At 50.4% G+C, this 15,765-nt stretch overlaps 1 protein-coding gene across 1 annotated transcript in view; it reads left to right on the forward strand.

Moving 5' to 3' along the window:
- Window positions 1–15,765, forward strand: part of ESCO1 (establishment of sister chromatid cohesion N-acetyltransferase 1) — a 108,649-nt gene that overhangs the window by 20,833 nt on the left and 72,051 nt on the right. The window contains exons 4-5 of the mRNA XM_075314465.1: window positions 12,395–12,446; window positions 12,928–13,051. Coding sequence (XP_075170580.1) covers window positions 12,395–12,446; window positions 12,928–13,051 — 176 coding nt within the window. The remainder of the gene's footprint in view (window positions 1–12,394; window positions 12,447–12,927; window positions 13,052–15,765) is intronic.

Consider the following 15,765-nt stretch of genomic DNA (forward strand, 5'->3'; position numbering starts at 1 on the left):
TGAAAAGGAGTTGCACTTGTTAGATCTGGTGAGAGCACTCAGACTCTACATTTCTCGTACGGCGCCCCTGCGCCGCTCGGATGCACTCTTTGTCCTTGTCGCTGGCCAGCGTAACGGGTCACAGGCTTCCAAATCAACCTTGGCTCGGTGGATCAAGGAGCCAATTCTCGAAGCCTACCGTTCGGCTGGGCTTCCGGTTCCCTCAGGGCTGAAGGCCCATTCTACCAGAGCCGTGGGCGCGTCCTGGGCTTTGAGGCACCAGGCTACGGCTCAGCAGGTGTGTCAGGCGGCTACCTGGTCGAGCCTGCACACTTTCACGAAACACTATCAGGTGCATACCTATGCTTCGGCGGATGCCAGCCTAGGTAGACGAGTCCTTCAGGCGGCGGTTGCCCACCTGTAGGAAGAGGCCGTTTTACGGCTCTCTTACAAGGTATTATTTTACCCACCCAGGGACTGCTTTTGGACGTCCCAATTGTCTGGGTCTCCCAATGGAGCGACAAAGAAGAAGGGAATTTTGTTTACTTACTGTAAATTCCTTTTCTTCTAGCTCCAATTGGGAGACCCAGCGCCCGCCCCTGTTTTTTTGTGTACACATGTTGTTCATGTTGAATGGTTTCAGTTCTCCGATATTCCTTCGGATTGAAGTTACTTTAAACCAGTTTTTAATTCTTTTCCTCCTTCTTGCTTTTGCACCAAAACTGAGGAGCCCGTGGGAGCACGGGGGGTGTATAGGCAGAAGGGGAGGGGCTTAACACTTTTAAGTGTAATACTTTGTGCGGCCTCCGGAGGCATAGCCTATACACCCAATTGTCTGGGTCTCCCAATTGGAGCTAGAAGAAAAGGAATTTACGGTAAGTAAACAAAATTCCCTTCTTTGTACTGGACCTCAATCCGCCTGTATCAGGGGAGCTCCCCTCTCTGGCAGAAAAGCATCAGTATACCTTGCCTAAGAGAACAAGGAGTGTGTTCCTTAACCACTCCAGTTTTCAGGCCACTGTGACCAAGCCCAGAGCCTGTCCTGACAGACGCTTCCCAAAGCGTGGTTCTGATGACCGTTTTCCGTGTCCACCAGAGGTTGTCAAGGAGTGGGCTCATTCACCAAAGGTAGACCCTCCGGTGTCTAGACTCTCAGCCCGGACAGTTGTATCAGTGGCTGATGGCAACTCTCTTAAGGATTCCACTGACCGCCAGGTTGACCTTCTGGCAAAATCTGTATATGAGGCGGCAGGGGCCTCGTTCTCCCCATCTTTTGCAGCAGTGTGGGCTTTCAAAGCCATCTCTGCTTCTCTAGAGGAGATGCATTCCCTCACAGGGACTCTATGCCCGAGATGGTTGCCTTAACTTCCAGGCTTCAGCCTTTTCATCCTATGCCATGTCTGCCATGCTGGAGGCTCCGCACTGTGGTGGCTTCGGACAATTCTCTCGCTATCCACAGGATCTTGTGGCTTCGAGAGTGGAAGGCAGACGCTTCTTCAAAGAAGTACCTTGCTGGGCTCCCGTTTGCTGGGCCCAGGCTGTTCGGTGAACAACTGGATGAAATTTTTCAGGAAGCTACTGGCGGGAAGAGTACTTCCATGCCACAAACCAAATCCAGGAACCTGTCCAGGGCAGGAACCAGTCGAGGTTTCGTTCCTTTCGTTCCTCCAACTGGTCGTTCTCTAAGCCCTCGGCCTCGTCCACTAACTCAGCCAAGGACCAAAAACCCAACTGGCGCACGAAGCCGCGTCCTCAGAAGACCGCAGGAGCTGCTGCCGCTAAGGCAGCCTCCTCTTGACTATCTGGCCGCGCCAGCAACATCCTTGGTCGGTGGCAGACTCTCCCGCTTGGCGACATGTGGTTTCAACACGTCTCCGATCAGTGGGTGCGGGATATCATCTCCCATGGCTACAGGATAGAATTCTATCCAGCCCGCCAAACAGATTTTTTCTGTCAACTCCCCCCTGCTTCAAGGCCGCCGCCTTCTCTCAGGCCGTGGCATCCTTGCAGGCCAACGGAGTAATTGTACCGGTTCCCGCCTGGGAACGGTTCAGAGGTTTCTACTCAAATCTCTTCCTAGTCCCCTAAAGGGACGGTTCCTTCCGGCCCATCCTGGATCTCAGGCTTCTCAACAAGCATATTCAGGTGCGGCAAGGAGATTCCTTGCATCCTCGACATCAGAGATGTCTATCTGCATGTGCCAATTGCAGTTTCACACCAGCGTTGGCGACGTTTTGCAATCAGAGAGGAACATTTCCGATTCGTGGCTCTTCCCTTCGGGTTAGCCACGGCCCCTCGAGTATTCATCAGAGTCATGGCAGCTGTGGTTGCGGTTCTGCACCTCCAAGGGTTGGCACCCCTTTTTCCTGGACGGCCTTCTAGTCAAGGCTTCATCCAGTGCAGACCGTCAGCGGAGTGCTTTGCTCACTCTCGCCACTCTGGTCCAAGTCGGGTGGCTTGTCTTTTTCCCAAGTCCACTCTGACTCCGACCCAAAAGCTCACGTACCTAGGGATGCAATTCAAGACTGCCGGCACTTGTGAAGCTGCCCTTAGTTAAACAGCAGTCCCTTCACTAGCGGTGCGCTCTTTGCTGAGGCCCCGCCGTCATTCCATCAGGCACCTAATGCAGGTGCTGGGTCAGATGGTGGCGTCAATGGAAGCGGTTTCCTTGCACAGGTTAGTGGCTCTGTCGCCACAGACCAGGGGCTCCCTTCAGTGGTGGCTTCGGCCCCTCTCTCTTCAGGGACGCTCCTTCCTGGCCCCGTCCTGGGTGATCCTCACCACGGATGCCAGTCTATCCGGCTGGGGAGCAGTATATCCCCACCACAGAGCGCAGGGCACTTGGACTCCGTCCGAATCAGCCCTCTCGATCAATGTGCTGGAAATCAGAGCTGTGCTTCTAGCTCTCTTGACCTTTCACCAAGTTGGCGGGCAAGCACATTCCAGTCCAGTCAGACAACGCCACAGCGGTTGCCTACATCAACCACCAGGGCGTGACACTAAGCCGCCTGGCAACGTTGGAGGTTCAACGCATCCTTCAGTGGACGGAGGATTCCAGGTCCACCACATCCGCAATCCACAACCCAGGCGTGGAAAACTGGGAGGAAGATTATCTCAGCCGTCAAACCGTGGACAGCGGCGAGTGGGCTCTGCATCCGGCAGTGTTTCGGTCAATCTGCCGCACTTGGGGCACTCCGGAAGTGGATCTTCGCTCCCACAATCCTCAGGCCTTTGCAGCAGACGCGCTGGTTCAAGATTGGTCCCAGTTTCGTCTGTCTTACGTGTTTCCCCCTCTAGCTCTTGCCCAGAGTCCTGCGCAAGATCAGAATGGAGGGCCGTCGGGTCATTCTCATTGCTCCAGACTGGCCCAGGAGAGCTTGGTACCCTGACCTGCTCCATATGTCCGTTGAGGTGCTGTGGCATCTCCTGGACCGTCCAGACCTTCTTTAACAAGGTCCGTCTTTCCGCCAGAATTCTGCGGCTCTCAGATTGACGGCGTGGCCCTTGAGTCCTGGATCTTGACGACTTCTGGTATCCCTCCTGAAGTCATCTCCACTATGACTCGGGCTCGGAAGTATTCCTTGGCCAAAATCTATCACAGGACCTGGAGAATTTTCCTGTCCTGGTGTCACCCTTCCGGCCATGCTTCTTGGCCTTTTTTCCTTGCCGACCCTCCTGTCCCTTCTACAGTCCGGTCTGCGCTAGGACTATCCCTCAGTTCCCTCAAGGGACAGGTCTCGGCTCGGCCAGTGTTGTTCCAGCGGCGTATCGCCCGGCTGGCTCAGGTGCGCTTTTTCATACAGGGCGCATCTCACATCATGCCGCCTTACTGGCGGTCTTTGGATCCCTGGGACCTTATTCTGGTCCTTACGGCTTCCAGAAACCCCCCTTTGAGCCTCTTAGGGAGGTTTCTTTGTCTCGTCTTTAACAGAAAGTGGTCTTTCTAGTGGCCATAACTTCCCTCAGGAGAGTCGCTGATTTGGCTGCACTCTCTTCGGAGTCACCTTTTTTGGTTTTTCATCAAAACAAGGTGGTTCTCCGTCCGACTCCGGACTTCCTCCCTAAGGTGGTTTCTCCTTCCACCTTAACCAGGACATTTCCCTGCCTTCCTTTCGTCCGGCTCCTGTTCATCGCTTTGAAAAAGCGTTGCATACTCTGAATCTGGTGCGGGCGCTCCGGATCTGTGTCTCGCACCGCTGTTCTTAGGCAGTGCACCTCTTTTTGTGCTGACCATAGGTCGGCGTAAGGGCCTCTCGGCTTCTAAGCCGACCCTAGCTCGTTGGATTGGGTCGGCCATTTCCGATGCCTACCAGTGTACTCGAGTGCCTCCCCCTCCGGGGATCAAGGCACACTCGACCAGAGCTGTCGGTGCCTCTTCGGTTTCAGGCACCAGGCTACGGCTTAGCAGGTCTGTCAGACTGCCACTTGGACTAGTCTGCATGCCTTTTCGAAGCACTACCAAGTGCATGCTCATGCTTCGGCAGATGCGAGCTTGGGCAGGCGCACTCTTCAGGCGGCTGTCGCCCATTTGCGAAGTTAGGTTTCGCCTACTTCTCAGTTTTCTGTTTATTCCCACCCATGGACTGCTTTGAGACGTTCCATGGTCTGGGTCTCCCATAAGGAACGATGAAGAAAAAGAGAATTTTGTTTACTTGCCGTAAATTCTTTTTCTTATAGTTCCGTAATGGGAGACCCAGCACCCTCCCTGTTGCCTGTTGGCAGTTTCTTGTTCCGCGTGTTATCACCGGCTGTTGTTATAGACAGAGGCTCCGGTTGTTCCGGTTCTTGCTCTATCTCTACTTGTGGGTGGCTACTCTCCTTCAGCTTTTGCACTAAACTGGCTATATTTGGTTATCCAGGGGGTGTATATGCTCAGAGGGAGGGGCTACACTTTTTAGTGTAGTACTTTGTGTGTCCTCCGGAGGCAGAAGCTATACACCCATGGTCTGGGTCTCATGGTCTGGGTCTCCCATTACGGAACTATAAGAAAAAGAATTTACGGTAAGTAAACAAAATTCTCTTTTTCTTTTTCGCTCCTAATTGGGAGACCCAGACAATTGGGTGTATAGCTACTGCCTCCGGAGGCCGCACAAAGTACTACACTTAAAAGTGTAAGGCCCCTCCCCTTCTGGCTATACACCCTCCCGTAGGAGTACGGATTCCTCAGTTTTAGCTTTGTGCGAAGGAGGTCACACACGCACGCATAGCTCCATTGTTTTTAGTCAGCAGCAGCTGCTGACTATGTCGGATGGAAGAAAAGAGGGCCCATACAGGGCCCCCAGCATGCTCCCTTCTCACCCCACTGTATGTCGGAGGTGTTTGTAAGGTTGAGGTACCCATTGCGGGTACGGAGGCTGGAGCCCACATGCTGATTCCTTCCCCATCCCTTTTTACAGGGCTCTGGGTGAAGTGGGATTTACTGGTCTCCAGGCACTGAGACCGTGCTCCATCTACAGCCCCTGGAGAAGATGCTGGATTGGAGCGGAGTACATCAGGGACATGGCCCTGCTTCCTCAAGGTACTCTGTGTCCCCGTGCATTTCGCGCTCACACCGCAGCATGCTGGGTGTTGTAGTGCGCCGGGGACATCAGCGCTGCGGCGCTTGTGCCATGGCCTCATTTCAGCTTCGCTGAAGCGGGCACACTTTTGGGGAACGGTCGCGCCGGCCGCTGGGACTGCGGCGCGGCTGGCACTTGTGGTGCGCCGGGGACTTCAGCGCGGGCCGCGCTTTTACGGCGGCCGCGCTGATAACTCGAGTCCCCGGCTTTTGCGGCCTGGTTCCGTTCGTTCCCGCCCCCAGACCTGCCAGTCAGGAGAGGGGCGGGACGCTGGTCAGTGCATCAGCGCGGAGGGCTGGAGTCGTTTTTACATACTCCAGCCCTCACAATAGGCACAGAGGGGACACTGTTTCCCGCACTTTTGTTTGGGAACTCCCACGGGCCGCCCCTCTCCACAGACGCCGGCAGCCATTCCTGCTGACACGCTGAGCTGCAGAGGGGAGCCGGGGAGACCCAGACAAGGAATTCTGCGCCTCTTACCCGCTATTCAGCGGGCGGTAAGCAGCCCTCAGGGCTCACCCCCTCTTGTGCCAGTAGTAATCTTAGTATTTTGTTCCTGCAAATACTTTGTACTGCATAGCGCTGGTCGCCTTTTGGCTATAGACTCTCTCACATTGCAGAGAGCCAACAGCATGTCGTCCACAAAACGCAAGGGTGCCAAGGCACAGACATTATATGCTTCCTGTACCGCATGTGGGACTTTTCTACCGGCAGGCTCCAATGACCCCCATTGTGTGCAGTGCTCGGCCCCTGTGGCACTTGCACAGCCGGGACCTCTGCTGGACGTGACCCAGGGTGTACCACCTGTGAATGCTGTCCAAGTGACAGGAACTGAGTTTACAGCTTTTGCTGACAGAATGTCTCTCACTATGTCACAAATTCTTGACACATTGCGGGCTAGGCCTGTACTTCAGGCCACGGACACTGTGCAATCATTGCCCCCTGGTCCCCCTCAGCTGAATTACTTCCAAGCTCCGGGACGGGCACATACACCTCAGGGTGAAGACTCTGACTCGGACGATGGTCCCAGGCAACCTAAGCGGGCTCGCTATGAGGGGCCTTCACATTCATCTCAATGGTCAGGATCCCAGCGAGATGAATCTATGGGTGATGAGGCGGACGTAACTGATCAGGATTCTGATCCTGGGACCGCTCTCAATCTAGATACACCAGATGGTGACGCCATAGTTAATGATCTTATAGCATCCATCAATAAGATGTTAAATATTTCTCCACCAGCTCCTCTTGTAGAGGAGTCAGCTTCGCAGCACGAGAGAATCCATTTCAGATATCCCAAGCGTACATTAAGCACTTTTCTGGACCACGCTGACTTTAGAGACGCAATCCAGAAACCCCACGCTTATCCGGAAAGGCGTTTTTCTAAACGGCTTAAAGATACACGCTATCCTTTTCCCCCTGAGGTGGTCAAGGGTTGGACCCAGTGTCCAAAAGTGGATCCTCCAATTTCCAGGCTTGCAGCTAGATCCTTGGTTGCAGTTGAAGATGGAGCGGCACTTAAAGATGCCACTGACAGGCAGATGGAGCTCTGGCTGAAATCCATCTATGAAGCTATTGGAGCGTCGTTAGCGCCATCTTTTGCTGCCGTATGGGCACTCCAAGCTATCTCAGCCGGGCTTGTGCAAGTCGACTCAGTCACACGTGCATTTGCCCCGCAGGTAGCACCATTGACCTCGCAAATGGCGGCATTCGCGTCGTACGCGATTAATGCTGTTCTTGACGCTACAAGCCGTACGGCAGTGGCGTCAGCCAACTCCGTTGTTTTGCGTAGGGCCCTGTGGTTGAGACATTGGAAGGCAGATTCTCATTCCAAGAAGTGCTTAACCAATTTGCCTTTTTCTCGTGACCGATTGTTTGGAGAGCGTTTGGATGAAATCATCAAACACTCCAAGGGTAAGGACTCATCCTTACCGCAACACAGACAAAACAAACCCCAACAGAGGAGGGGTCAGTCTGGTTATCGGTCCTTTCGAGGACCGGGCAGGTCCCAATTTTCCTCGTCAAAAAAGACTCAAAAAGATCAGAGACGCTCAGATTCTTGGAGGTCTCAGTCACGCCCAAAAAAGACAGCCGGAGGAACCGTTGCCAAGACGGCGTCCTCATGACTTGCAGTCTCCGATTCCCACACCCTCGGTCGGTGGGAGGCTTTCCCACTTTGGCGACATTTGGCTGTCACGCGTCAAAGACCGTTGGGTGAGGGATATTCTGTCTCACGGGTACAGGATAGAGTTCAGTTCTCGTCCGCCAACTCGTTTCTTCAGAACTTCTCCACCACCAGACCGAGCCGATGCTCTGTTGCAGGCGGTGGCCGCTCTAAAGGCGGAAGGAGTGGTGACCTCCGTCCCTCTTCAGGAACAAGGTCACGGTTTTTACTCCAATCTGTTTGTGGTCCCAAAAAAGGACGGATCGTATCGACCCGTCCTGGATCTAAAGTTGCTCAACAGACACGTAAAAGTCAGGAGGTTCCGGATGGAATCCCTACGCTCCGTCATAGCCTCAATGTCTCAAGGAGATTTTCTAGCATCAATAGACATCAAAGATGCGTATCTCCACGTGCCGATTGCGCCAGAGCATCAGCGTTTCCTACGCTTCGTCATACACGACGAACACCTGCAGTTCGTAGCGTTACCTTTCGGTCTGGCAACAGCCCCCCGGGTCTTCACCAAGGTCATGGCAGCAGTAGTAGCTGTCCTGCACTCGCAAGGTCACTCGGTCATCCCGTATCTAGACGACCTGCTTATAAAGGCACCCTCTCAAGAGGCATGCCAACACAGTCTGAAAGTGGCACTAGACACTCTCCAGAGTTTCGGGTGGATTATCAACTTTCCAAAGTCTCATCTAACCCCGACCCAATCACTGACTTATCTTGGCATGGAGTTTCATACTCTCTCAGCGATCGTGAAGCTTCCACTGGACAAGCAGTGTTCGCTGCGGACAGGAGTGCAATCTCTCCTTCAGAGCCAGTCGCACTCACTGAGGCGCCTCATGCATTTCCTAGGAAAGATGGTAGCAGCAATGGAGGCGGTCCCGTTCGCGCAGTTTCATCTGCGCCCTCTACAATGGGACATTCTACGCCAATGGGATGGGAAATCGACGTCCCTCGACAGGACTGTCTCCCTCTCTCAGACTGCCAAGGACTCTCTACGTTGGTGGCTTCTCCCCACCTCATTGTCACAGGGAAAGTCGTTCCTACCCCCATCCTGGGCAGTGGTCACGACGGATGCGAGCCTATCAGGGTGGGGAGCGGTGTTTCTCCACCACAGGGCTCAGGGGACGTGGACTCAGGAAGAGTCCACCCTGCAGATCAATGTTCTGGAAATCAGAGCAGTCTATCTTGCTCTGCGAGCCTTCCAACAATGGCTGGAAGGCAAGCAGATTCGGATTCAGTCGGACAATTCCACGGCGGTGGCGTACATCAACCACCAAGGGGGAACACGCAGTCGCCAAGCCTTTCAAGAAGTCCGGCGGATTTTGACGTGGGTGGAAAGCAAAGCGTCCACCATATCCGCAGTTCACATCCCAGGCGTGGAAAACTGGGAAGCAGACTTTCTCAGTCGCCAGGGCATGGACGCAGGGGAATGGTCCCTTCACCCGGACGTGTTTCAGCAGATCTGTTGCCGCTGGGGGACGCCGGACGTCGATCTGATGGCGTCACGGCACAACAACAAGGTCCCAGTTTTCATGGCACGGTCTCACGATCACCGAGCGCTGGCGGCAGACGCCTTGGTTCAGGATTGGTCGCAATTCCGACTACCCTATGTGTTCCCACCTCTAGCATTGTTGCCCAGAGTTCTCCGGAAAATCAGGTCCGACTGCCATCGAGCCATTCTCGTCGCTCCAGACTGGCCAAGAAGGTCGTGGTACCCGGATCTGTGGCATCTCACGGTAGGCCAACCATGGGCACTACCAGACCGTCCAGATTTGCTGTCTCAAGGGCCGTTTTTCCATCTGAATTCTGCGGCCCTGAACCTGACTGTGTGGCCATTGAGTCCTGGATCCTAGCGGCCTCAGGTTTATCTCATGAAGTAGTTGCCACGATGAGACAGGCTAGAAAACCATCCTCAGCTAAGATCTATCACAGAACGTGGAAGATATTCTTAGCTTGGTGCTCGGCTCAGAGGGTTTCTCCCTGGCCATTTGCATTGCCAATTTTTCTTTCCTTCCTGCAGTCTGGGTTGGAAAAAGGTTTGTCGCTTAGCTCTCTTAAGGGTCAAGTCTCCGCGCTATCCGTATTCTTTCAGAAGCGCTTGGCACGGCTTTCTAAAGTACGCACGTTTCTCCAAGGAGTTTGTCATATCGTTCCTCCTTACAGACGGCCATTGGAACCCTGGGATCTAAACAAGGTTCTCATTACTCTCCAGAAGCCGCCTTTCGAGCCTTTGAAAGAGGTTTCCCTTTCTCGGCTTTCACAAAAAGTGGTTTTTCTTGTGGCGGTCACGTCTCTTCGTAGAGTGTCCGAGCTAGCGGCGTTATCTTGCAAATCTCCCTTCCTGGTGTTTCACCAAGACAAGGTAGTACTGCGTCCAATTCCAGAGTTTTCTCCCAAGGTGGTTTCTTCCTTTCATCTCAATCAGGATATCACTTTGCCATCTTTGTGTCCGCATCCAGTTCACCAATTTGAAAAAGGTTTACATCTGTTGGACCTGGTGAGAGCACTCAGGATTTACATTTCTCGCACGGCGCCTATGCGCCGTTCTGATGCGCTCTTTGTCCTAGTCGCTGGTCAGCATAAGGGATCGCAAGCTTCCAAATCCACCCTGGCGCGGTGGATCAAGGAACCAATTCTTCACACATACCGTTCTGCTGGGCTTCCGATTCCATCTGGACTGAAGGCCCATTCTACCAGAGCCGTGGGTGCGTCCTGGGCATTGCGACATCAGGCTACGGCTCAGCAGGTGTGCCAGGCGGCTACCTGGTCGAGTCTGCACACGTTTACCAAACACTATCAAGTGCATACCTACGCTTCGGCAGATGCCAGCCTAGGTAGACAGGTCCTTCAGGCGGCGGTGGCCCACCTGTAGGAAAGGGCTGCCTGACAGCCCGATCACGAGGTATCTTTTTACCCACCCAGGGACTGCTTTTGGACGTCCCAATTGTCTGGGTCTCCCAATTAGGAGCGAAAAAGAAGAAGGGAATTTTGTTTACTTACCGTAAATTCCTTTTCTTCTAGCTCCAATTGGGAGACCCAGCACCCGCCCTATTGTTCTTAGGGTTTCGTTTTTCGGGTGCACATGTTGTTCATGTTGTTTCTTAAGTTCTCCGATCTTGTTATCGGATTGAATTTGTTTTTTGAAACTGTTATTGGCTTTCCTCCTTCTTGCTTTGGTACTAAAACTGAGGAATCCGTACTCCTACGGGAGGGTGTATAGCCAGAAGGGGAGGGGCCTTACACTTTTAAGTGTAGTACTTTGTGCGGCCTCCGGAGGCAGTAGCTATACACCCAATTGTCTGGGTCTCCCAATTGGAGCTAGAAGAAAAGGAATTTACGGTAAGTAAACAAAATTCCCTTCTTTTGGTTGTCGCAAGTTTTACGCAAAATGCAATAACAGGTAATCAAAACGTAGCATTTGCGCAAAAATTGTACCATTAGAAACGTCAGCTCGAGATGCAAAAAATAAACAGTCAGTGAGCCATAGATCCCAAAAAATGAGAACTCTATTGGTTTTGGAAAATGGCGCAAAACGTACACCACTTTTATTGGACAAGCTTGTGATTTTTTTTTTTTTTTTTTCATCCCCTTAGATACAAGTAAACCTATACATGTTTGGTGTCTACAAACTCGTACCGACCTCAGACATCACAGCGACACATCAGTTTTACCATATAGTGAACACCGTGAATATAACATCCCAAATACTATTGTGTCATCACACTTTTTTTTTTTTTGCAGTTTTTCCACAGTTGGAATTTTTTTGCTGTTTTCCAGTACACCATATGGTACAACTTATGGTTTCCTTTAAAAGTACAACTTATCCTGCAAAAAACAAGCCCTCATATGGCAAGATTGACGGAAAAATAAAAAAGTTACGGCTCTCGGAAGAAGGGGAGCAAAAAACAAAAAACTCAAAAAGGGAAAGTGCCCGGGGGCTGAAGGGGGTTAAAGGGAAACAACCAGCAGGATTTTCAGATATAAAGTAAAACCAGTGCTATACTGGCGCTAGGATGCTGAATGTAAGCATACCTTTTGTTCTGAGGTTGGATGTTTTATTTCAGATATATGTGTAAGTAAAGTTCCAGCAATGCACTGCTATTTGATTGACAGGTGCAACAGGAAGGGAATACGTGAGTTGGGTCTTGCAATCTATTCCCGCCCCTGTCTGTCTGTCTGGCCTTCCTCCCACTGTCAGCGTCATAAACGGTAATTCCTGTACAGGCAGGCAGACAGCAGCAGGAATAGATAGCAAGACCCATGTGTGCACATACCCTTATTAAGAATGTTATTGGGAGGTTTTTTTTCCTTTCTTTAGGAACCCCATCATTGGCCACAGTAGGGAGCAGCAGCAAAGAGTGTTTTTTGCCCTGGTGCACCTGTTGTGCATTAAACAGACATTCATTCATTGATTTCAATGGACACTGTGCAATACTTAATTTACCCTGTGGTGGCACTGTAGGCAAAAAAAAAAAGCAAAAGGTGAAACTGTGTGGATATTAGTATAGGCACAAGGACTGATGGAGAGGACTGCATTGTGTTGTAATACCAAATACGGGGGAGTATATCTGATTCATACTGTTGTTTTTTTCTTTTTCTTTCTATTTTTATTGACTAGGTTTGTAAAATGTCCTTTGCCTCTACAGTAACAAAAATGCTAAATTAGTGTGACCGTTGAAATGTATTTTAGGCAGCGACTGCAAGCAGCTGACAGACCAGATGGCTGCATCTGCGGAGATCGGGTAAGTGCTAAGACTGTATTTAACATCGCTGTGCGGCAGTCATGGTGCGCGGGTGTTACCGGATCAGAATAAAGTGGAAGAACATTACTTACTGAAAGGTCACATTGTGTCTGATAAATCAAGAAAAGTGGCATGTGTCGAAAAGGGCTGTATCATGGCATTCCCGAAGTCAGTTGCTTGTGAGACAAGTTAATCAGTGGGTGGCTGGCATCTGGGACCTCTAATCTCTTGGCTGGGTGTAGGCTACAAGTACGCTTTCACCCCGTTTAATGGGAATCTGTCAGCAGGTTTTTGCTTCTTCATCTGAGAGCAGCATGATGTGAGTTATGGAATTCTCCCTGCACTCAGATTGTGATAGCCATATATACGCAGCCACCTCTCTACCAAGGCTGTCAGGGTAATCTGCTGACATCCAGCACAGTGTTAGTTAATTTATTATGAAACCTGGGAAGCACATTGCTAATAATAATTATTATTACAGGGGTTTGGTAAAAAGCAATCTTTCAGCTGAAAAATCAAACTATGTGTCATCTGATGTCCATCTTCAGAAAGAAATTCGGAAACTGAAAGAAGCCGATAAGAACAGCAGTGGCCAGCCAATCATAGTAAGCGTTTCAGATTATTTTTTTTGTACCCTTTTCCTGATTTGTCTTCTGTCGCCCCCCTGTGTAAGGAGTAATTACACCTCTGCAGTTCAGCCTCCTCTTTCTTTTCCTCAGTCCCCATCTTGATTCCTCAATTTCATCCTGCATTTATTTTCTCTAAGCTTTGTTATAAATAACATGATGCATCACATTAATGGCTAGAAGACGCTGTGATTATCTTCTCTTGTATAGACTTCTTCTAGTAAGCTAATATACAGTTATGGAGTTACAGGAGCTGTATAGTCATCATCATTAACTGTGATGTGTGTATGTCGGGGTATATATATAATATATATATATATATATATATATATTAGTTAGGTCCAGAAATATTTGGACAGTGACACAATTTTCGCGAGTTGGGCTCTGCATGCCATCACATTGGATTTGAAATGAAACTTCTACAACAGAATTCAAGTGCAGATTGTAACGTTTAATTTGAAGGTTTGAACAAAAATATCTGATAGAAATTGTAGGAATTGTACACATTTCTTTACTCCACATTTTAGGAGGTCAAAAGTAATTGGACAAATAAACCAAATCCAAACAAAATATTTTTATTTTCAATATTTTGTTGCGAATCCTTTGGAGGCAATCACTGCCTTAAGTCTGGAACCCATGGACATCACCAAACGCTGGGTTTCCTCCTTCTTAATGCTTTGCCAGGCCTTTACAGCCGCAGCCTTCAGGTCTTGCTTGTTTGTGGGTCTTTCCGTCTTAAGTCTGGATTTGAGCAAGTGAAATGCATGCTCAATTGGGTTAAGATCTGGTGATTGACTTGGCCATTGCAGAATATTCCACTTTTTTGCACTCATGAACTCCAGGGTAGCTTTGGCTGTATGCTTGGGGTCATTGTCCATCTGTACTATGAAGCGCCGTCCGATCAACTTTGCGGCATTTGGCTGAATCTGGGCTGAAAGTATATCCCGGTATACTTCAGAATTCATCCGGCTACTCTTGTCTGCTGTTATGTCATCTATAAACACAAGTGACCCAGTGCCATTGAAAGCCATGCATGCCCATGCCATCACGTTGCCTCCACCATGTTTTACAGAGGATGTGGTGTGCCTTGGATCATGTGCCGTTCCCTTTCTTCTCCAAACTTTTTTCTTCCCATCATTCTGGTACAGGTTGATCTTTGTCTCATCTGTCCATAGAATACTTTTCCAGAACTGAGCTGGCTTCATGAGGTGTTTTTCAGCAAATTTAACTCTGGCCTGTCTATTTTTGGAATTGATGAATGGTTTGCATCTAGATGTGAACCCTTTGTATTTACTTTCATGGAGTCTTCTCTTTACTGTTGACTTAGAGACAGATACACCTACTTCGCTGAGAGTGTTCTGGAGTTCAGTTGATGTTGTGACCGGGTTCTTCTTCACCAAAGAAAGTATGCGGCGATCATCCACCACTGTTGTCATCCGTGGACGCCCAGGCCTTTTTGAGTTCCCAAGCTCACCAATCAATTCCTTTTTTCTCAGAATGTACCCGACTGTTGATTTTGCTACTCCAAGCATGTCTGCTATCTCTCTGATGGATTTTTTCTTTTTTTTTCAGCCTCAGGATGTTCTGCTTCACCTCAATTGAGAGTTCCTTAGACCGCATGTTGTCTGGTCACAGCAACAGCTTCCAAATGCAAAACCACACACCTGTAATCAACCCCAGACCTTTTAACTACTTCATTGATTACAGGTTAACGAGGGAGACGCCTTCAGAGTTAATTGCAGCCCTTAGAGTCCCTTGTCCAATTACTTTTGGTCCCTTGAAAAAGAGGAGACTATGCATTACAGAGCTATGATTCCTAAACCCTTTCTCCGATTTGGATGTGAAAACTCTCATATTACAGCTGGGAGTGTGCACTTTCAGCCCATATTATATATAGAATTGTATTTCTGAACATGTTTTTGTAAACAGCTAAAATAACAAAACTTGTGTCACTGTCCAAATATTTCTGGACCTAACTGTGTGTATATATATATATATATATATATATATATATATATATATATATATATAATTTTCCCTGCCGCCCATGACAGCACCACATGAGAGAGATAGGTTCCGCCCACATCAGGACAGGAAACCCACTGATAAAAAGGTACCTCTCCTCCACATCAGTTTGGTTTCCTGTCCTGGTATGGACAACCCATTGCTGTCCCAGGTCCGACCCGGTGTGGAAGCCTGGTACTTACCTGAAGCCGGTGCTCGGGCCTGGATGCACCCCCCCTCGGTCTCAGACCTCTGCGGCGGTGAGGCGCGGGCCTGGAGCGGGAGCTCGGCCCGGCGTCGCTCCAGGGATGTGCGCACTCACGGCGGCCGCTGGAAGGCTTGTCCCTGCTGTGCAGCACGCTGGAGTGAAGCTGGAAGCTCCGACCGGAAGTGACGCGATTCCAGGGTGACGTGCGCATTGCGACCAGGAAGTGACTGGTGTGCGCATGCGCACTAGGATCCAAGATGGCGGCGCCCATGTAACGAGACAAATGTGACCGGCGCTTGGGACTGGTGAGTTTTTTTCTCCTCCATTGTTACCATTATGGCAGGAGATTCACCCCGCAGCAAGGAGCAGCGCAAGGAGTCGCCACAGCGGGGCTCGGAACGCGGCTCTGCGGATCGTTCCCGGAAGGCTGTATCCAGTCCGGGCAGCGTTCGGTCGGTGGGTCCCAAGAGGTCCAAGGGTG

The sequence above is a fragment of the Anomaloglossus baeobatrachus genome, chromosome 6 (genome assembly GCF_048569485.1).
Source record: "Anomaloglossus baeobatrachus isolate aAnoBae1 chromosome 6, aAnoBae1.hap1, whole genome shotgun sequence".
In the NCBI taxonomy this organism is placed as follows: domain Eukaryota; kingdom Metazoa; phylum Chordata; class Amphibia; order Anura; family Aromobatidae; genus Anomaloglossus; species Anomaloglossus baeobatrachus.